General features: G+C 42.9%; 1 protein-coding gene across 1 annotated transcript; it reads left to right on the plus strand.

The window, feature by feature from the left end:
* Positions 1-15,330: 15,330 nt before the first annotated feature.
* On the plus strand, positions 15,331-21,873 carry ZBTB34 (zinc finger and BTB domain containing 34). Its single transcript, XM_008571965.1, has one exon. The coding sequence runs from the start codon at positions 15,459-15,461 to the stop codon at positions 16,971-16,973; it is 1,515 nt and encodes a 504-aa protein (XP_008570187.1). The 5' UTR covers positions 15,331-15,458; the 3' UTR covers positions 16,974-21,873.
* The last annotated feature ends 446 nt before the right edge of the window (positions 21,874-22,319 follow it).

Consider the following 22,319-nt stretch of genomic DNA (forward strand, 5'->3'; position numbering starts at 1 on the left):
GGCGCCTCCGCGCCTGGTCAGTCCCGCGGGCCGGCGAGTGGGCGGGAGGCACGGGCGGGAGCCGAGTCCGGGCGGGGTCGGGAGGCCCCGAGCACCTGCTCGGACTAGCACGCGCCCCCGACGGGCCAACCGTGCACGGCCCCGGAGTCTGGGCGCCTTTGGCCCGGCCGAGGCTCGCACTCGGACAGCTGCCCGGGCTCCCCAGCCTCCGTCCTGGGCGTCTCGGGATCCCCAGCTTCCGGGCTCCTTGCCCCCGGAGGCGCCTTTTTTGTAAAAGAGGCTGCATGGTTGAAGCCCCTGGAGAGTTGGACCGGCCGGGGGTCGCGGGGTCGGCCCTGCGGGTGGCTGCGAAGGAGCCGCTGTCGCACGCCACCGCCTTTCTCCAGGTAAACAGGCGGTGGCGGCGTGTTCTGCTTGGCTCCGGATGTCTCCATGGTCACTCTCGCGCTCAGTCGATCCTGCCATTACGGAGGGCTGGGCTGGGCTGGGGCTGACCTGGGGGTGTAAACAGTGCCCTCTGGGGTAAGCGTTTGTGCTTTAAGGCGGCATTAGCCTGGGACTCTCTGTCCTGAGGCTTTAAGCAAGTCTCTTCCACTCTGGGCCTCAGTTTCCCCATGTGATCATTAAGGGTTTCCAGCTCTACCATTACGTGTATGTCTGAAATTGGGAGGGCTGTTCCTTGTTCAAGGTACTAGGCAGTTTCACTGAAGACTTTGCAGATGTGGACTTTTTAGCCACTTAATGCACTGTTTCAGACAAGCTTTAAAATGATTCCAAGAAGCGTTTTCTAAACCTCACCTGCATCATTCATCCCTTGCTTTTGTCTTTAGTAGTAATCACATTCTCCGAGTTTTTGCATGCAACGTTTTTTGTTTATATTTGCCCATTTTCTCTTTGTTCCCTAGTCCAAGCCCATTTTGCTTCACATCTGGATTACTGCAACAGCTTCTTAGCTGGTCTCTGACTCCAGAGGTTTTCCCCCTCCCCCATCCTTCCTTTATGCTAAGGCCAAACTTACTATAGGAAGTCAAAAAATAGTTGAGGCTTATTAAATGTCTCAATGCTGTTCCATGTGGTGGGGAAAGTAGTAGAAGGCACACTTACAGTCTCCAAGCAGCCTTACACTGGGTGCTGAGACTCTACTTTTGAAAAGGTCATTTTGATGAGACAAGGCTGTGTGCTGTAGAATTAAGAAGGAGAGGTGGAGGTCACTGTAGGCAGAGTGGTCAGAGGGCTTAGTGAGGGGGCGGGATTTGAGCTGGGTGTTAAAGGATGAGTAGGATTCAGATAGGAAAAGAGAAATCAGGCCCAGTGATACTATGGAGTTAGTGAATAGACTGTCTCCTGGTTCGTATGGAAGGGCATAGGAGGAAAGATTGGTTTGGGCTAGTTCCTGAAAGAACTTCAACACAGGGCCAAAGTTGAAGTTATTCACAGGGCATTGGTGAGCGACAGGAGACTAGGAGTAGTTCATTTGCTGGAGGGGGAAGGGAGAGGCTAGAGGATGGGAGATCAGCTAGGAGGCCATAGCAATTATATTGCTGATCAAAGTTGCGTAGGATCCTCCTGCCTGCCATTATGTGCCCAGCCATTGCCCACCCTGTCTTTTCAAGATTCTTCTTAGCTTGGCCTCACCCCGCCTACCTGAACCTTATTCCCTGCTGCTCCTTCTCCAAGTCTGTCCCCTTCAGAAAGTTTATTACTGCCTCTTGGTCTTTGCCCCTGTTCCCCCTTCTGAAGTACTGGCCTCCTCTTTCTTTTCCTCTGTGCAAATTCTCCATTTCACTTCCTTCAAGCCCCTGCTGAAGACATACTTCCTCCAGAGTCTGTCCCCGACTGCCCTACCCCCATGCCTTTGTGGTGCTCTGATTCAGCACTTGTTCCTCTGTTGTTGAACTTCTTGTCCAAACTGGAGTGGGAGTTTTTTGACAGTATTGTGTCTTACTACTTCTCTCAGAGTCCTTTTAGTATCTAATACAGGAGCTGGACTTTTATAATAGGTACTCAAATACTTCCTGATTTTTGTTGCTAAACAACTTTTGTAATTTGACTTTTTTTTTTTAGGAGAAGGTGTTATTAGTTATCAGTGTTCTCTGTCATGCATAACTGTTGCCTAATGCTGCCGTTCAAGGTGGATGTTTTCAGCTTTCCTTCTTAGGGTCCAGAAAGCACAAAAAAGAATCTTTGAAACATTAAAGTTTCAAACATGTTTACTCCTAATCGGGGAAGAAGAAAAATGTCTTGTAATTCTTCAGTTGGAGACTGTGGGAAAAGAACATCAGCTTTGGAATTAGACAGACCTAGGTTTTAGGCCGGCCCGTGGCTCACTCGGTAGAGTGCGGTGCTGATAACACCAAGGCCCCGGGTTCGGATCCCATATAGGGATGGCCGGTTAGCTCACTGGCTGAGCATGGTGCTGACAACACCAAGCCGAGGGTTGAGATCCCCTTACCGGTCATTCTTATATAGGATAAAGAAAAAAAAAAAAAAGACAGACCTAGGTTTTAATCCCAGCAAGACTACCTAGCTACAGGAACTTGAGTACTTCATCTAATGTATCTGAGCCTCCACTTTCTTATTTGTAGTGTGGGGAATAATAGAATCCACTTCTTAGGGTTGCTATGAGTTTTAAAATGAAAATGGTATATGAAGGAGATAGTAAAATTTATTAGGAGGTAGTAAAATGTATTAGGCAGCATCTAGTAACTGCCTAACACATTTTCGTTGTTATTATTGGGTGTAAATTTATCAAGGTGGAGAAATGACAGGTTGCTGGAGGGTGTGTATCCATTGAGTTGTGGACTTCTGCACGTCTCTGTATTCCACTTTTGCCATCCAGTTGAAGCACTTGTCAAAAGTGTCAGTATCATGAGTCTAGAATGCCATCATTGTTTTATTCCCATTAATTTTTGGTTACTTTCGTTTAAATTCTGCTTAATGCTTTTCAAACTTCTTAATTGTGTCCGTTTAATGTTTTGTAGCTGACAAACTGCTGAATTTAGCTTAGTGAAGGTCATCAACTGAACGCAGTTACATGTCTAATGGTTATTTTCTGGTTGATGTTGATGGCATGGAAAATCTCGTGGAAGAATGCAATTCAAGGTGAGCTTTTCTAATCCTTTTTGTCATAAGAGGCGGGACTTAATGTATTTTCCAGGTCCAGTGCCCCTGAAATGCCAGCAGTAAGCAGATAAGATGCTAGTCCTTACCATTTTTATTTTCAGTACTTTGCCTTAAGAAAGCTTATTCTTTTACCTGAAGCAAATCCTTCCAATTCATGATTAGAATTTGAAATATCTTTTTTGCCTACTTCACCAACAGAAGTAAAAAGAATGGACATTTTTCAGAAGTACAACATGCTGTGTCCCCTTATTTATCATGTGTCAGACCCAGCCTGACTTAATCCATGTAGTAATATATCCTTAAATGAGAATTCTCTTTCCATTTGAAGTTGATCAGTAAGTCAAGCACCAATAAAAATCCTGCATCTCACCAGGATGCCTTGATTAAAATATTATTCTTGTAGGAGATAAGAGTTCTGACTCAGGAGACTGACAAATCTAGGTCCACATCTGGACTCAGCCAGTCATTGGCTGAGTGACCTTGGGAGAATTTCTTAGTGTCTCTGAGTTTGTTTCCTCATCTGTGAAATGTGGATAATTGCAACATCTGTCTCATGTGTTGTCATGAAGATTCAGTGAGCAGGTCAAGAGCTTTCCTAGCATACTGTACACAGTAGGAACTCAACAACTGTTAGTCCTTACCATTGCCAGTAAGGTTAAAGAGGCCATGCCTCTCCTGCTCAGAAAGCTCAGAAGAATCTTCTGATGTTTTGCGTTGACTGAAAGACAAATCACACCCTTTCAGAATTAGTGTATCTGAGCAGACCTGGAGAATGTTAACGCCTTGGTAGGAAATGTAACAGTTTGGATAAAAATGTTCTTTCAGGCTCACATGAATTAATGCAGTAAGAACTCTAAACTTGTTTTCTTTTAAATTAGGATGAGTGCTTCATGAATATCCATCACAGAATGCCATTTTATTTATTTTTTTCTTGCACTGGGTTTCAGCACCAGAATGTTTCATGCAGCCCTGGTGTTATTCGGCTGCTGCTTTCTAAAGGATTAGATTGTAACTCATGACAGCCCAATTTTAGTTTTGATCTAGACCCGAGCAGAAATACCTAGAAAAGTTATTTTTATATAGTTTTCACTGCTGTTACCATGCCTTTCATCTCTAGTGCTTCAATCTGTGGTCTTTTTAATGACGTTTTGAATGTATGAGAATGAAAATTAGGGATCTTTAGGACTTCATTGCCTGATAGAGAAGGCCTAGTTTGAGCTGTGTCTCAGGTATCAGCAAGTGACTGAAGCCAACAGGTGCAAAGCTGGGTTTGAAATTATGAGCATCTTGATTGAGAATAATGGGTACCTCCTGGTGTCTTAAACAACTTCCAAATTTGTGACCTTATTTTCCTATCTTGGAAGTGCAACTGGGTATTTTTTTTTTTTTCCTTTTTGTCTTTTTTTGTGACCGGCAACGGGATCGCAACCCTCGGTGTCGCGCCCGCACCGCACTCAACCAGTGAGCGGACCGGTCTCTATATGGGATCCGAACCCTCGGGCGGGAGCACCGCCGCGCTCCCAAGCGCCGCACTCTACCGAGTGCGCCACCGGGCCGGCCCTCAACTGGGTATTTTTTTTTTTTTCCTTTTTGTCTTTTTTTGTGACCGGCAACGGGATCGCAACCCTCGGTGTCGCGCCCGTACTGCGACTGGCAACGGGATCGCAACCTTCGGTGTCGCGCCCGCACCGCACTCAACCAGTGAGCGGACCGGTCTCTATATGGGATCCGAACCCTCGGGCGGGAGCACCGCCGCGCTCCCAAGCGCCGCACTCTACCGAGTGCGCCACCGGGCCGGCCCTCAACTGGGTATTTTTAATCAAAGTGTAGCACCTTGTGGAGGAAATTAGAGTGTTTATAGGTGAGCTGGGAATAAGTCACCTTGCTAAATTTTGCCTGCCGTTAAGGACTGTCCTAAACTCTGGGATCTTCAACAGGAAAAGTTAAGAACCGAGGGTGTGGCTGTGGTGGCAGTCCATGGCTTTTGAGCCACCAGCTTGGTTATGGTTGTATCGGCTGCAGTGTATGAGAGCATACATTTATGAGACATGTATGAGAGCCTCTCTGTGCCAAACACCCTGCTGGGCTCTGGGCACACGGCCCCTGCCCTCAGAGAGCTCTCCACCAGGAGTGTGAAAGCTCAGCATGGAAAGCTCACAAAATCAGCACATCTCTAATTGCTTAGTATTTACACTTTTACTTTTGTTCTGGTCATCATTATGAGGAAACGGTTCCAGGGCTTTACCAAAGAACGTTGTAGAGGGGATTTCAAAGCCTGTGCGAGTGTTTTGTCCAGCTGACATTTAAGAGTCCTTTCTCATCTTTAGGTTCTCATCAGTATGTATGAGAGGATGTCACTTGTTTTTCATTGTCCGTTTTTCTCACAGCTTAACAGAATGCATGATGCAGAATATTACTTAAAGATACTAATCAATGGAAATGATGGTTTAGGAGAGGGCTAGGTGCGGCTGTTACCTCTGTCATCAGATACTATGTTACGATACCGCTTTTATAGGAATAGACACCTTTTTTGTTCTCAATTCTCTTCTGTTTCCTCTCCCTGGGTAACCTCATCTTACCACAACGATCCTCACTTAGTACAGTTTTTGATTACTCCCAAATCAGTATCTCCAGGTCTTGATGTTCCTCTGTGGCTCCAGCCTGGCATTTCCCACTACCCCGTGGGCGAACTAAACTCACCTTGTCTAGGGCTGAACTAACTTGCCCCCCAGAGTGGATATCATCCCTCAGTCTCTAAGTGCTGCTGATTACTTCTTTGGACTCATGTTCACACTGGCTGCCGCCAGAATTCAGTGTGAGTTTTCTACCTGAGTATTCAAGGCCCTCCACCTTTCAGACTGTGGAGCTCCTCTCCCATGTCCCTCCTTGTCCCTGGGCCCTGGCCACTTCGTATCACTCTCTCTACCCCAGACACCGTATGCTTTCACTCTGCTCTGTTCCTGCCATTCCTTCTGTCTGGAGTATTCTTTCTGTTTCATTTGAAATGCAAGGCCCTGTTCAAAAATATCTTTCACCAGAAAGTTTTTCTTTGTTCTGTTTTGATTTTTTAAAAATCTTTTCGGTCAAAAGTAATCAGTCATATCGTTGCTCCTCATAGTTCTTTGTTTTTGCCTCTATAATTGTATGCTTGATTAAATAATTACTCATTTGCAGGCCATCTTTCTCCTCTAGATTCTTTGGCTTAAAAAATTATATGTTTTTAGGTAAAAACCTACATTTCTCAAAAAAACTTTAGTGAGAATAGTACAGCTATGTGATAAAAAATTTAGAAGTTGGGGCCGGCCCGGTGGCGCACTGCTACAGTGCGCCACTTGGGAGCGTGGTGGTGATCCCACCGAGGGTTCGGATCCCACATGCAGACCGGTTCCCGCTCACTGGCTGAGCGAGGTGCGGGCACGACACCGAGGGTTGCGATCCCGTTGCCGGTCCGGTCCAGTGCGGGCGTGACACTGAGGGTTGCGATCCGTTGCCGGACATGAAAAAAGCCAAAAAAAAAAAATTTAGAAGTTGTAAAATAAAGTCTGTTTCCCTTTCCTCTCCCCAGGCCTTAGTCCTTTTTCTCAAGTGGTCGCCATTAATAGTAACGTGCGATTCCTTCCAGAATGGATACAGCAGCATAATAGTTATTCTTTTAAGAAATGTACATGTAGGGAATCACATATATGTATACATACTGTTCTACCTGCTGCTGTTTTTAGCTAAAACTTAGAGCTCTTTTCATGTCAAAGCATACAAATCTGTCTGTTCTTTTTAATGGCTGCATAGTATTTTACTGTTTTTTGGTGGGTTTTTTTTGCTTAGTGGAAATCCTTGTTGTATATATTCTAATATACTTGTAAGTACTATATATGTAGTCTCAATTCCTAGCAGTTACTTGTGAACCAAAAGGTTAAATGCCTTTTACATTCTGGTAGATGTTACTAAATTATTCCTCAGGATTACACTCCCAGCTCTTTTAAAATGTGAGCAAGTCTGATTGGTTAAAATGGTATCTCATTATTTTATTTTATTTTATTTTTGTAATTCAAATGTCTTTAATCATGAATAAAGTTAAACATCTTTTCTCTTTTTTGAATTCTTTGTATCCTTTGTCCATTTTCAATAGGGTTTTTTGTGTCACACCAATTTGATTTATAAATTAAGGAATTTGGGAAGTAGCCCTTCGTCAAATATACATGAATTTTCCCTCGGTATGTCATCTGTTTCTGGCTTTTGGGAGAGAGAGAGAGGGTATGTTTTTGTCATATACTCTTATGTTGTCAATTGTATTTGTCTTTGCAACTTCTGGGATTTATGTCGTTCTTGGGAAGGTCTTTACGTCAGTATTAATAAAGTCACCCATGTTTTCTTTTAGTTATTTTTTGGTGATAATCTTTTAAAAATACTGGCATAAGAATATAATGGCATTAAATGGAAAATAATAGGACCCTCCATACATTCTTTGGTGCTCCATAGGAAATGGTGAGCCTGCAGCACCTGTTTGATTTTATGTGACCCTATAGTGCTGTTATATATAATGGCAGCCATTGCCCTTTTTGCCTCTTCTGCTGAAACTCAGCAGAAGGAACGGGGTGAAAGGAAGAGCAGCGGCTGGAGTGACTTCTCTCTGTTCACCTGAGGATCAGCACTGTCTGTAAGATTATGGTCTGCTGGTTTCCCTGACTTGGCAAAGTAGTTTTTTTGTTTTAAGACTCCTTCAGATCAATTGCCTTTTCTTTTTTTTTTAAAAAAGATGACCGGTAAGGGGATCTTAACCCTTGACTTGGTGTTGTCAGCACCACGCTCACTCAGTGAGCGAACCGGCCATCCCTATATGGGATCCGAACCCGGGGCCTTGGTGTTATCAGCACCGCACTCTCCCGAGTGAGCCACGGGCCGGCCCTCAATTGCCTTTTCTTCACAGGAGCTTTGGAACCTGGATTAGGGTGTCATTCCCTCGTTTGCTGCCTTTCAGAACAGCGTCTTGTCCTGAGGCATGGGTACAGTGGTGTGTTCTGTAGCTTTTCTAAGAGGGATCTTCTAAAGATCTCAAGTAGCTTTCCTTACTAAGCCTGTTGTCATTTGGCTTGCATCAGACCTTAGTTTTCTTTTCAGAGCATGCATGCATGTTTATTTCTAGAAGCCTCTCCCTCACTTTTTACTTCAGGTATGTAGGAGGAGTGTCCCAGGCTGGCTTGTACCATCATTTACAGGCCAGTACCGGTCTCCATGGCTCGTGCCCACAGCGCCTCCCTGTGTAAGTGGTCTCCCTCCTCCAGTTGCCCAGCCTGCCCTAACTCTGCCGCGTGTGTGACCATTTTCTTTCCGAAGCTGCTTGCTTTCCACCGGGCTCCACTTGTTGATTTGGTGGCCCTGTCTGCTGTCCTCCGGTGCTTTCAGACTTGGCTTCCTTGCTGCTTGGTCACCTCCCGGTGGCCCCGCACAGATTGCTCTTGCTTTTTGAACACCAGCCTCAGTGCCTCTTTGAATTCTGTTGAACTTGGACTGAACCCTGCATCTTCTTGGCAGCATCTGCCCTTTGTGATTTCCACCTTCAAACACCAAAAGGACCAATTCCTTGAGCCCTAGATCTGTGGTTTCTAATTAATTGAAGCTTTAGCATATAAAGATAGCTTTTTATTTAGAGCAGATAAAATGAGCCAGGGTAAGGGGCTCTGAGGGGGAAAAGGGCATAAAAGCTGTGACTATGGAAGGCCTAATACACTTGAGCTGGAGGGCCCACCCCGGGCTTTTTCTTTCTTTTTTTCCCCTATTCTTACCTCTATTGGTGATTTTGATCTAGAAAAGAGAGAGATTTTGATCTAGAAAGAGGTAGCTGTAGAAAATTCCTAGAGCTGAAATTGCTTGGTCACAGGGCATGTGCATTTGTGATTTTGATGGATATTACTAAAATGCCCTCATTTGCCCCTCTTCTCCATACTGGGCAGCAGTAGGAGGATGTTTGCTGCCTCTTCCCGTCTATTTCTCTGGTCACGTCCCTAGGGCAGGAAGGTAGTAAGGTGGGACAAGCTTTCCTTTTCCTTTTACCTTTTCCTGAGCTCCTTCTCACCTCCCTTCACTGGCCCTGCTATTCCTCATGGGCAAAATACATAAGGGTAATGGCTTATTGTGTAGCAGATCTAGATGGGCAGACTTTGAAGCAGTCCTGGGAAAGTCAGCCTTGTGGAGCCTCAGTTTCCTCATCTCTGAAATGGTAGTAATACTGCCTGCCTTGTGGAGGCAGGTCAAAAGGGTTCAGTGAAATAATGCATACTAAGCCTTTGTGACATGCCGAGCTTGGATCAGGCATTCAGTAAATGATGGTTATTGATGGCGGTGGTGGTGGAGGGACTTTCCCAAGTGAAGGGGAAGGCAGAGCATGTGATGGAGGTGGCAGTCATCCCCTTTTACAGTTGCTGAGGCCGGTGTGGGGGTGGCTGGACATGTGGAAGGAGAAGAATGTTGGGACTGCCCGCATCAGAGGGGGTCCTTCCCAGAACTCACCCTTGAGACTAGTGGTGGCCTCATGTGGACACGGTAGAGGATGTGTGTGAAGTGAAGGCTGCTTCCACAGGTGTTGTGAAATTTTTCTTTCTTTGTAAGAAAGTAAAAATTCTAAAGTAAGAAATTAAAGCAATTTAAAGAGCAGGAAGATTGTCTTTCCATTGGTTGGATGAGCAGAAGAGGTCTCTGAAGAAGCTGAGGAGCTAACAATGTGCACCTTCCCGACAGACTCTTTCAACTAAGTCCCCTCCGTGTGCGTTTTTTTAAGAGAAGTGTTCACATTCTTATCCAGAGTATGGTTTTTACAAACAAAAGCAAAATAAGTATTGTTAAAATAAGTATTAATGTTACTGAAGAATAACGTTCAGCTTATATGTTTGTTTTTTAAATTATAATATAGCATTGTGAATGTCTAGTTTTTTTTTTTTTTTTTTTTTTTTTTTGCCTAACGCAATGGGACAGAAAGACCTGTGATTAATCTGCTGAATTAAAGAATACTAATTCAGATGTTTTTAGTCAGTGCAATAATCAAATTCATTATTGTTTTCTGAAGCAGCTGCAAACTTAATCTAAATGAAAAACGGATATAAATCACTTCTATGCCTTATCAAAAATGAATTCTGTTCCCAAAACTCTCTGAGCAGGGAGGAATCGGCAGTAAGCCTGTGTCAAACTGTAAGACTGGGACTCTTATTCATTTTTGAATTCCCTTTGGTTTTGTGTGTGTAGGAGATTGATATTGAATGAATATTTTCTATGAATGTAGGAAAAATAATTTAAATCCCCAATCAGTATGCCAGTTAGTGATGGCAATTAAATCTAATACTGTTCTTGCAGCGCATATGACAAAAGGCTAATTTCCTTAATTTGCAAAGAGCTCTGACAATTCAATAAAAAAGGCAAATACAGGCAAAGGATATGAATAGGCAGTTCAAAAACAAACTTAAACAAATTACCATTAAACATGAGAAAAGATATCAAACTCATTTAAAATTAAATGCACAGCAAAACAATGAGGCACCATTTTTCACTTATCAGTTTGGCAAACATGAAAAGGTTTAATATCCATTGTTGGTAGTTATGGGGGAGCAGGCTCTTCCCAGTGCTGTTGGTGAACAGCCATCTATTAGAGGGTAATTTGGCATTATCAAATGAAATGAAAAACTAACCCCACAGTTTCTCTGCTAGGAGTTGAGGTTACACATTGACTTTCAAAAGAAAACCAAAATCTATGAAATATATATGTAGCCATTCTGTGTTTGCAATGGTTATTTAAATTGTTTTCTGTTTTTGGTATTGGTTGGGAACTGGTTAGGTGCAGTGTGACACAGCCATCGATGGGATATTGTGAAGTTGGAAAAAATGAGGTCGATGGGTATGTGCTATTGTGGAAAGATATTGAGGTATATTAAATACATTTCTTAAAAGCAGGATACAGAACAGTTTGTGCTGTTATACATTTAAAATTTTCTCTGAAAGGACACCCCAAAACTTCTACCAGTGATTGATTATCTTTAGGAAGGGGGGCTGGGGCTGGGGGAGAGTTTTGCAGTTCATTTTGTATTTTTCTGTATGATGATTTGAAGGTCTACCATATGCATATATTTTATTAAAGATAAAATTAATTAAAACTTGGTCTAACTTAGATGTAGGCCCACTGACTTTCCATGCAGGGGAGAAATCACTCACACAAAACCAGTGAGTAGCCCATGTTGGGAAACTGCCAGTGCAGAGAGGTGGAGGATCGTATTTGAACTTGATGTCCCTGCAAGAGGTTCTGACCTCCTCTATGAGGACCACTGGACCTGGTGAAATCCAATCATCGAGTGTAGAAGTTGTGATTCATTGTGTCTTTTGCTCCCTTTAGTCTGGTAATATGCCAGCGACTGAAATTAACTGTAAATTCACTATACCAGTCATTTGGAAGCTTCTTACTCAAGAGTGTTGCTTGTTAGCAGCTCTAGGGAGGAGTCTTTGAATCTCATTGTCACTGCCAGAAGGAAGTGTTAATGTAAGGGAGAGGAGAGCAGAGCACTTACTTTCTCATCGTGCAGAAAAATGGAATCCCTCTTTTAGGTGTTAGTCACGGAGTTTTGTTTTTTCTCCTCAGTGATTTTCTTTCAAGTATAGTTCTCTACTTCTGAGATGATAGAAAGCTACACAGAAGAGGGGAAGCCTCATTTAAAAAGCCTGAACCCACCTTGCTTTTGCCCTTTAGTTGCAAAAGTCACTGTTGACACAGTCTTGTGTCATGAAAATGCTATAATGAATAGGTAACACTTGACCACTAGTGTTAGGTGCCAGATGAGTTGCAGTTTTGTAAGTTTTGCCAGTCTGAGAAAGAATTGTGTCTCATATTAATTTTTATTGTTTACTGATGAAGCTAAGCATTTTTTCTCTTTGTTTAATGGTTATTTTTATTTTTTTAAGTATCTGTTCATAGTCTTTGCCCATTTTTCAATTGTTAAATTTGCTTTTTATTGATTTGTGACAGTATACTCCTCTACTGTGTTGTAAGTATTTTTCATAATTTTTTTCTATTTTTTTTTTTGGCAAAAGTTATTTTCTAGATGTATAAGTTTTACTTCTGTAGTTAAACCTATATTTCTTCTTGTGGTATCTGTCTTCATATGCTTAGAAATGCCTCCTTTAGATGTTATTTGGGGATATGCTGTGAAGAAGGGATCTAACATTATTTATTCAAATTCTGTAAGCAGAATCTATTTCAATAATTCTTCCTTTTTGACTGATTTGAAGTGGCCCACGAGGCCACCTCAGTTTCTCCCTACCTCGACAGCCTCATGTGACCTCTGCCCTTCCCCTCTCGACTTGTCCCAGCTGTGCCACGCTGCTTCCAGCACGTCTTTTCCTGGTCGACTCAGGCTCTTTATCTCTTTGTACATGTGATTCCTTCTGTCTGGACAGTTTCCCTGCAGCAACCCCCATACCCACACATGTCTGGCTGACCTTTACTCATCCTTTAGGTCTCATTTAAAATAGCTTTGTTCAAGTGGCCTTCTCTGACCACTCGCCCACTGATAGCCCTTTTATCGCAATTTATGATAGGAGAATTATAACTCCCCTGGGTCCTTAGAGCCTGGCATGTAGAAGACGCTCATTCAGTACATACTTACCAAATGAATGATAGCCTGATCAGACATTTTGACATCTATAAGTTCATCTATATTTTTCTTTTTATAAAATTTATTTAGTATTTATTCTTCTAAATCTGCACTATCTGGTTTGGTAGCTTCCAGCCACATGCGGCTGTTGAGCACTTGGAATGGGTTTAGTCCAAATAGAGACATGCTGTGTGTAAGATACGTACCAGATTTCAAAGACTTAGTATGAAAAAAAGAATTTAAAATGTCTCATAACTTTCTAATATTGACTACATGCCGTAATGTTTATGTTTTAGATATATTGGGTTAAATAAAATATATCGTTAAAATTTATTATTTTTTTTACTTTTTAAAAAATGTAACTACTAGAAAACATTAAATTACAAATGTGGCTTATGTTTATATCAGACAGCAGCGTTCTAGATGACTTTTAAAATCATTTTGTCAAGTTTCTAAGAAAATATTCTACTGGGCTGCAATATATTTATAAATTAATTTTGGGGGAAAGTGTTCATCTTTATAGTATTGAATCTTCCTGCCAAAAGCATGTTATATTTCTTCATTTATACATGTTTTTGTCCTTATTAGTATGTGGGATCCGAACCCTCGGGCGGGAGCGCCGCTGCGCTTCCCAAGCGGCGCACTATCCAGTGCGCCACCGGGCCGGCCTGACAGTTTTCTTCTTTATGCTATTTGTCATCTTCTGGTATCAGATTTATGCCATATGAACTGAGATGCTTTAAATGTTTTCCATGCATCTGGAACAGTGTGAACGGCCTGAAGATCATTTGTGCCTTGGCAGTTTGTGTTATCCTCAAAATATGCCCATTGCATACAGATTTCAAGTTGATTTCAGTCATAAATCTAGGATAAATAGGGCACGGTATTCTTCTTTGACTAAAATGTTTTCCCCTCCTTCCTCCTGACTAAAATGTTTTCAAATTTTGATGTGCTAAAAAAAAATTCTGATGTAATCTAGTCACACTAACTGATTGATCCTTTCTTGCAAGTAAAGATTGCGCTTTGTCTTGTCTTAGAATTTTTTTTCTCTGTGATTATATGCTATTTTTTGTATTAATTATTTTCTTTCTTTAGGTTTGATTTGTTTTTCCTTTTCTAACCTCCTGAGTCGAGTAATTTCACTTATTTTTAGGGTTTTTTTTGTTTAATGACTAAATTTTTTGAGGCACTGACTTTCCCTCTTGCAGTTTTGTTGTTCTTTTTCAAAACCCCCAACATTTCATTATGAAAAATTTCAAACATACAGTGAAGTTGAGAGAATTTTATAGTAAACTCCTGACTACCCCCCATTTAGACTCACATATCTATTTGTTTCTTTGGGATGCGGTCTCAAATAAATTGAAGACATAAGTAAGCTTCACTCCTAAACCCTTCCTGCTGTAGGTTTTATGTGAGTTTTCTCATTTTCTAAGGGGTTTTATTCTGTTTTGATTTTCTCTGATTCAATACTTATACAGGAGGTGTTTAGATTTCTATAGGTTGGGTTTTAAAAACTAAAATATAATTGTTAGGTCAAGTTTTGTTTTGTTTTAGGCAGAGAATGGAGCCTGGGCTGTATACACTTGGGCAGTTTTGAGGGATCTGGTGCTGCAGATTCTAAGGAGAGGAAGCAAACCTGTCGTGGGCGTGTCATCCCTGAGCACCAGTGTATCCATCACCCTTTTTAGTCCTGTCTAAAAATAACTCTTCACTAAAGGGAACTGAGCATTGTAAACCTATGAATTATCAACCCAGAGAGGACATAAAGGTTTGCAGAACTGAAGGGAAAAAAATGCAAATCAAGACAACAGTACCAGAAACGGTTTAGCTCCATTCATTGTATCCAGGGTGCTGTGCAGTTGGAAGATACCAATTAGGGCCGGCCCGGTGGCGCACTGGAGAGTGCGCAGCTTGGGAGCGCGGAGGCGCTCCCCCCGAGGGTTCGGATCCCATGTGGAGACCGGTTCCTGCTCACTGGCTGAGCGCGGTGCGGGCGCGACACTGAGGGTTGCGATCCCGTTGCCGGTCCCCGGTACAGGCGCAACCCTCGGCGCGACACCGAGGGTTGCGATCCCGTTACCGGTCAGTAAAAAAGACAAAAAGGAAAAAAAAAGAAAGAAAGAAAGATACCAATTAGAAATACACACAAAAAGCAGGATGTTCTTCAGATAGATTTAATTATTTTTTACAAAGTACTTCAAATCCTCAAAAGTAGACGAAACAGGGAAATATTTTTCTTAAAAGGATACCAGTTTCTCAGTCAGGCTGAAATAGCCCTACTATGTATACAATGTTTCCATTTTGATCAAGGTGAATGTTAGGCATTTATGAGGTGAGGCTGTTTGATCATTAGGTTATTTGGCTTTAGGTGAATTAACTAAAACGTGAAAGGCTGAAAATAAGCAAGAAGGAGAATGCTCAGGCAGACCTTAGGCGGTACAGTAGTTCCAGTGGTGTTGTCGTTAGCCTGTCTTTATGCCACTTGTAGTTAGTGAGGAGTCATTGTGAATTACATTAGGTTATTTGGCTTTAGGTGAATTAACTAAAACGTGAAAGGCTGAAAATAAGCAAGAAGAAGAATGCTCAGGCAGACCTTAGGCGGTACAGTAATTCCAGTGGTGTTGTCGTTAGCCTGTCTTTATGCCACTTGTAGTTAGTGAGGAGTCATTGTGAATTACGAAAACTCTCTCTTTCCGCAGAGTACGCTTCATGTCAGTAGAAATGGACAGCAGCAGTTTTATTCAGTTTGATGTGCCTGAGTACAGCAGCACCGTTCTGAGCCAGTTAAACGAACTCCGCCTGCAAGGGAAACTATGTGACATCATTGTCCACATTCAGGGTCAGCCGTTCCGAGCCCACAAAGCAGTCCTCGCTGCCAGCTCCCCGTATTTCCGGGACCATTCAGCATTAAGTACCATGAGTGGTTTGTCAATATCAGTGATTAAAAATCCCAACGTGTTTGAACAGTTGCTTTCATTTTGTTACACTGGAAGAATGTCCTTGCAGCTAAAGGATGTGGTCAGTTTTCTGACTGCAGCCAGCTTTCTTCAGATGCAGTGTGTCATTGACAAGTGCACGCAGATCCTAGAGAGCATCCATTCAAAAATCACTGTTGGAGATGTTGACTCTGTCACCGTGGGCGCTGAGGAGAATCCTGAGAGCCGCAATGGAGTGAAAGACAGCAGCTTCTTTGCCAATCCAGTTGAGATCTCCCCTCCGTATTGCTCTCAAGCTAGGCAGCCCTCCGCAAGCAGCGACCTCCGCATGGAGACCACCCCCAGCAAAGCTTTGCGCAGCCGCGTACAGGAGGAAGGGCACTCGGACCGCGGGAGCAGTGGGAGCGTCTCTGAGTACGAGGTTCAGATCGAGGGGGACCAGGAGCAAGGGGACCTGCTAGGGCGGGAGAGCCAGATCGCCGAGGTGAAGGTGAAGGTGGAGAAGTGCGACCGGCCCAGCTGTTCCGACAGCTCCTCCCTGGGCGACGATGGCTACCACACCGAGATGGTGGACGGGGAGCAGGTGGTGGCGGTGAACGTGGGCTCCTATGGCTCTGTGCTCCAGCACGCCTACCCCTACGCCCAGGCAGCCTCGCAGCCTGCCGCAGTGTCAGAAGCTTTCGGAAGTCTGAGCAACTCCAGTCCTTCCCGGTCCATGCTGAGCTGTTTCCGAGGAGGCCGCGCCCGCCAGAAGCGGGCTCTGTCTGTCCATCTGCACAGTGATCTGCAGGGCTTGGTGCAGGGGTCTGACGGCGAGGCCGTGATGAGCAACCCCGGCTACGAGAGCAGTCCCCGGGAGCGGAGTGCGAGGGGCCACTGGTACCCGTACAACGAGAGGTTGATCTGTATTTACTGTGGGAAGTCCTTCAACCAGAAAGGAAGCCTTGACAGGCACATGCGACTCCATATGGGAATCACCCCCTTTGTGTGCAAGTTCTGTGGGAAGAAGTACACGCGGAAGGACCAGCTGGAGTACCACATCCGAGGCCACACTGATGACAAGCCGTTCCGCTGCGAGATCTGCGGGAAGTGCTTCCCGTTCCAGGGGACCCTCAACCAGCACCTGCGGAAAAACCATCCGGGCGTGGCTGAGGTCAGGAGTCGCCTAGAGTCCCCCGAGAGAACAGATGTGTATGTGGAGCAGAAACTGGAAAATGATGCGTCAGCATCGGAGGTGGCCCTAGACTCCCGGATGGAAATTCACACAGTGTCTGATGCTCCTGATTAAGAGGGTAAAGAAGTGCACCCAAACAAAGCACATTAATCAATGCATATTTGTGATTTGCTTTGTTGTAATCTTTGGTTTTCCCAACCATCTGGAAATTCTCGGTCTCTTGGCAGTTTTTCTAAAGTTTCTGGATGGAACGCTTCATTGTGTTTATCCTTTTCCCCGCCCGCCCTCCCCCAAGGAGCTCAAAGCATGAAGGGCAACGTATCCAGGGAACACGTAGGCTGACAGTATTCCTCTCTGGCTGAACTCTTAATCCAAAACCTGCCAGTGATATAGCTATGCCAAGTGGTTGACCCTATATTCTCTGCCAAGAGGCATACGCTCTCATTGTGTGTGCTGGCACCAGCGCATTTCCGCAGAGAGGGACTAGGATGCTGTCAGCTGATACAAATGGGTAACCTTTTCTAATTTAAAATTACTTTTAGGGGGTAGTTAGACAATTTATATATATATAATAAAACAATTATTATATATATAGTATATATACATTCTCAAATTTGATTTTATTCTGGTTGAGGTGAATGTAAGAGGAATATATAATTTAATACAATGTGAACAGGGCTTTAAACTCTGTCTCTTCCCTACCTAATATGTTAGGGTTTTGCCCCTTTATTTCCCTTACAAAAGAATGTTAGATTTTCATATATATTAATCATTGTGTCCAAAAGCAAGCAAAGCAAATCACAGTGTTCGTAGCTCTGCTTCATAACAAATACATAAACCAAATGCCATAAAATTTCTTCAACTCTAGTTGGAAACCGTTTGGAATTTTTGTTAGTTATCCAGCAGGTAAGCTGGATGACCTGTGGTGCTGACCTTTTTACATAGTGTAGCGTTATATTAGCCAACCCCAAAGGAGCAGTGGTTTTCAAGGTTTTTACTGGCCTACAAATCTACCTTCATTCCGTACTGTAGAAGCATACATACCAGGTAACTAAATCAAATCACTCTCTACCATGAGTTAGTACTCGCACTAAAGGAAAGGGATTTGTAGTTCTGTCTACAAAATTCTCCAAGCAGTGTTGCAGTTTGTTTGTTTTTTCTTTCTCTTTCAAACAGCCAGTTCAGGTGCACAGCAACTTTTTCTACATGCAGTTCCCAGGGAAACTGCAGAACTTGGAATTTGTACTTTTTGTAAAGCTATACTCTATGGGAATTGCAAGCAATATATCTATCTTAGTATTGTGTGTGCTAATGAGAGCCACAGTGGCTCCCCCACTTTCTCAGTGTTTCCTGCTTAAAGAACCAACAGTTCAGAAACCCTCTAAGATACTCTGTGTGTCACCATTTTTTTGGTCACGTGGTGCTATTTTTATGTTAAGTATCTTTAGGTCAGTATAGTTATAAAAAATGTGAAATCTAATGGTAATCGTGATTTACAATTGTTTTTCTCTCTTGAGTTCATAGCTTGAAAAGAGACTTCAAAAGCATGTGCTGGCAAACACATTACTGTAAGAAAACATATCTAAGTCCTGTTTGAATAATGTTTTATTAGTACTTTAGGAACTGTCTTCAGTTCTCTATTGTGCTCACATACACAAACAGGCTTTACGAGATTGCCTTGGTACTGTGTGCTCTGGCAGAGAGTAATTTTGTAAGCAGTTTGGTGGTGGTTTGTGCCGCAGGCTGCCCGTGGGATGTCAGCGCTCCAGTCTCCCTGCTCGAGACGTGGGCTCTGAGACCCACAGGAGAACAGCATAGCCACAGAAAAGAAAAGCAGGCAAGACAGACCAACCTCAGAGGCTAGGAGTTAAAGGATTACAGAAATGGACGTTTGCTGGTTTTCCATGCTTTTTTGGCTCTTAAAATACCAAGAATGGTGGGGTTTTTTGGGTTTTTGGGGGGGGGTATTTGTTTTGGGAAAAAAAGTCATCAAGCCCTTGTGTGTGACAGCCCCTGGGGGCAGTAGCTGTGCAGTAGCATCTCTTTAGCACACAGGATCTGTTCACGTGTGAACTGCTGCAGTACACGTCAGTGTTAACTCCGTACCGACTACATTCTGATCCCGCTGCTCCTGAGGAGTGGCTTTTGCTAAATCGGGTATACAGTATGCCTTTCTCCTCGTCAGACTGCCTAAGTAGGGGTTTGTTCTCTCCCTGAAGCGCTTGTTAACTCCTGTTAAAGCCGCGTGCCTCAGGGGGAGGCTGGACCCAAGTGTTTACCCATTTAAATATGTTCTGGGGTTTCAGGTAAATGTTTGTGATTTTTTTCCTACATAAATAATAAGTTTGGTTTTGATTTTTTTGAGAATTAAATGCAAAAAATTTGTGTTGTAATACAAATTAAGTTTGTGGCAAAAATGCCCAAATCCGAGGACATGAGAGGTCAAGCTCAGGGAAGGAGCCTCCTTTTCACTCAGGCTTGCGGCCTTCTGAGAGGTCTCCAGAGCATTCTGTGACATATGAGACAAGTTAGGAGGGGTAGCATGTGGGGCAAGTACCTCGAATGTCCTGGTTCTTGTCATTGTGTCAGTCTTAACCTTATTACATGGAGTTCTTTGTATTTGTGAATTTGTTTAACTGGTTTGAGTTTACCAAAGAGTGACTTATCCAAATTGTCTTTGACAAAAATATACATTGCTTTGATTGTACAGTTCAGGTTCAAACATTGTAATGGGACTGTTAAGGGGCAGAAAAAGTATTGAGTTTCTAATAAACATGATTCCGCATTCAGCAAGTTCCACTTGCTCCCATTCATGTTGCTAACACTTTACCCTTTCCACTGCTAGCAGTGTTAAGAATGAATTCTCAAGCCATAACACAGTACTGTAAAGCTCTGCGGGGCTTCAGGGGGGCAGCGTGTAGGCCAGCACAGGGCTGCGCAGCCGCCGAGCGTCGCCCGCCCTGCTTCCCAGTGCGCGTGGCTGGCGACAGACGAGCTCCATTCAGATCGGGCAGCAGCAGGTAATTGTGCCTTGCCACATGAGGATGTGCCAGGAAGATTAACGTGACCACAGAACAGAAACCTTCTCTCCCTGAAGTTCACATCACGTCTCCACAGACGAAGTACGCTGTGTAACTCCTTAGAGCAATTCTTTTGGGAAAGCAAAGTCCCTATCTCTGTACAGTTTTAGGTTAAGCGTTTCATTTATAACAAATGCAGAAATCAGTTAAGATAAAGTGATATGTGAAGAAATCTTTTACAGTAAAATATATCCTGAATTCATACAGGCTTGTTCATAATTGAGTCTCTTCTTGAGCTACCTTTTCAATATTAGACAATGTGAAGACAGTGACAGCGTCCTTTCCTCTAGATGTTTAACCTGTTATTGCAAACTGTGAAAACAAAGAATTTTATACCTTTACTCATGTTTGTGGTTTTAAACAGTTATTTTCATTCTAATCAGTTCTCTACCCTCTAAGTTCTACTAAAGCTGTAAATACATTTAGAAATTATATTTGTAAATACAATATATGAAGACAAATTAATTTTTTGGTCAGCGGAAAGCCTCCCAACCAATTGGCTCTGCCTTGGCAGTTGTTTGTTGTTGTTGTTTTAGTTTTTTTTCGTTTTTTTTAACAGCAGAAAGGATACTGTCAGTTCACTGTTAAGCAGAATATACTGTAGAACTAAATTGATCATTTAAAAATTTTCCAGAGCATGACTAAATGACTTTTCTAATGATAGCAGTTATAACCAACTCTTTGTTTTTCCCTTAGCCCAGACCATAGGCCTGCATATTTTTTGTGTGTGGTTTTGTTTTTATTTTTGTTTGTACAGCCTAGACTCTAGGAAGAATTTGCAGGAACACAGAACAAGGGCTAGGGGGGAAATCATCTATGTGAATGAGCTTTACTTTCAAGAAATCAATGTATTTTATTTTAACAACTTTTTCTTTTAGTTACTGTGACTTTTTTGTTGTTGTCATCGTTGTTATTGTTAAATTCTATAATGGTTTCCTGTGAAGCCTCCACTGAAAGGGACTCAAATATGCAACACCTAAACTATTTTCCAAGGGCACACGCCCCTTGAATGGTGCTTCTAGACTGGTCAGGGTTATTTATTAAATTTTATATATGAAAGTATTGGGGAATTATGTAAATTCTTTATATGAAACTATCTAGTTCATAAATCATAGATTTCATATTACTCAGTGCAACTGAACGAAAAGTTCAGAAAAGTCATTCACATTGTTCCAAATTTGTAATGGTTGTCACAGGTCACACGCGTATTTTTCAGTAAGTGCCAGAGTGTTCCCACTGTTTCTGCCCAGTGCTTGACTTCTCGGCCCAGAAGAGAACCCGTTTTCTCTGATTCCCTCCCTGGGACTGGCACGGACAGGGCTATTGTAGTTCTTGATCGAGTCCTGGAGTCAGCCTGACTTGGTGCTCCTTGTAGCAGATTCAGTAAACAGACCTCTTGCTGCCCCTCAGTGACAAGTATGCTGTGAATTCAACCTTTGGACTTGCCGCCCAAGCCTTTGGTTGCCGCCCTGACTATAGTAAGAGGTAAACTTACCTGGTTTGTTTAAGAATGAACATTTCCCTAATGTGAAAACCATCTCTCTCACCACTTTTATTAGTAGGGCTAACATTTTTTCCGTTATAAATGGTTGAGCAATTTGAATGACTTAACACAGTGTCATTATCTTGCAATATAAACTGGTAACCTCACAACTCCACACTTCATCACCATATGAAGTAAATGAAGCTAGCTAAGCGGATGCTGTATCAACTAGTAACTTGCCATTAAGGATTATTTTATAGCATGAGTTTAAGACTATTTATTCAAATGATATTTTACTCTTGTATTCACTTTGTTTTAGATTTGTGACATGAATATTTCAGTGCTGCTTAATTTTGTTCTAAATTCTTGTTTCTTGCTTGTAAATGGCTTTTTTATGGTATAAAGTCAATGGAAATTGCTGTTTGTAAATAAAAATGCTGCTAGAGCAAAAGTGCTGTGGTCTCCCTCTGTACGTATTTGCCCCTCTTGGCCTCTGTGAGTTTCAGTGGCTCTGACAAACATCTGCTGTGTCATAGTTTCTGTAACCACCGTTTTGGCAAGGTTAGGGTTTTATAAGGATCTCTCGTGCCACTATGCACAGAGAAGAGAAAGAGGCAGATGTGTTTCCAACCTTTATCTTGTGTGGTGAAGACTGGATTGTTGGGGGCCCCATTCTATACCCAGGCTTCCCCAGAACAAATCACTGGTGAATCATTTCTCAACTTGCATGTAGAAGTACCCCCTTGGCTCCTTTGAATGTGCCTTGTTCAGTCCTGCTGCGGAGCTTGGAGTTGCACCAGCTGTCTTCTGCTTCGTTGGTTAACAACTCCTCCTCCTCCTCCTCCTCCTCCTCCTCCCCCTCCCCCCTCCTCCATTCTCTCCTCCCTTCCTCCCCCT

Source organism: Galeopterus variegatus, unplaced genomic scaffold, assembly GCF_000696425.1.
Source record: "Galeopterus variegatus unplaced genomic scaffold, G_variegatus-3.0.2 Scaffold739, whole genome shotgun sequence".
Lineage (NCBI taxonomy): Eukaryota > Metazoa > Chordata > Mammalia > Dermoptera > Cynocephalidae > Galeopterus > Galeopterus variegatus.

Coding starts and splice junctions, on each gene's coding strand:
- ZBTB34 (XM_008571965.1), top strand. CDS start 15,459: ATGTCAGTAGAAATGGACAGCAGCAGTTTTATTCAGTTTGATGTGCCT.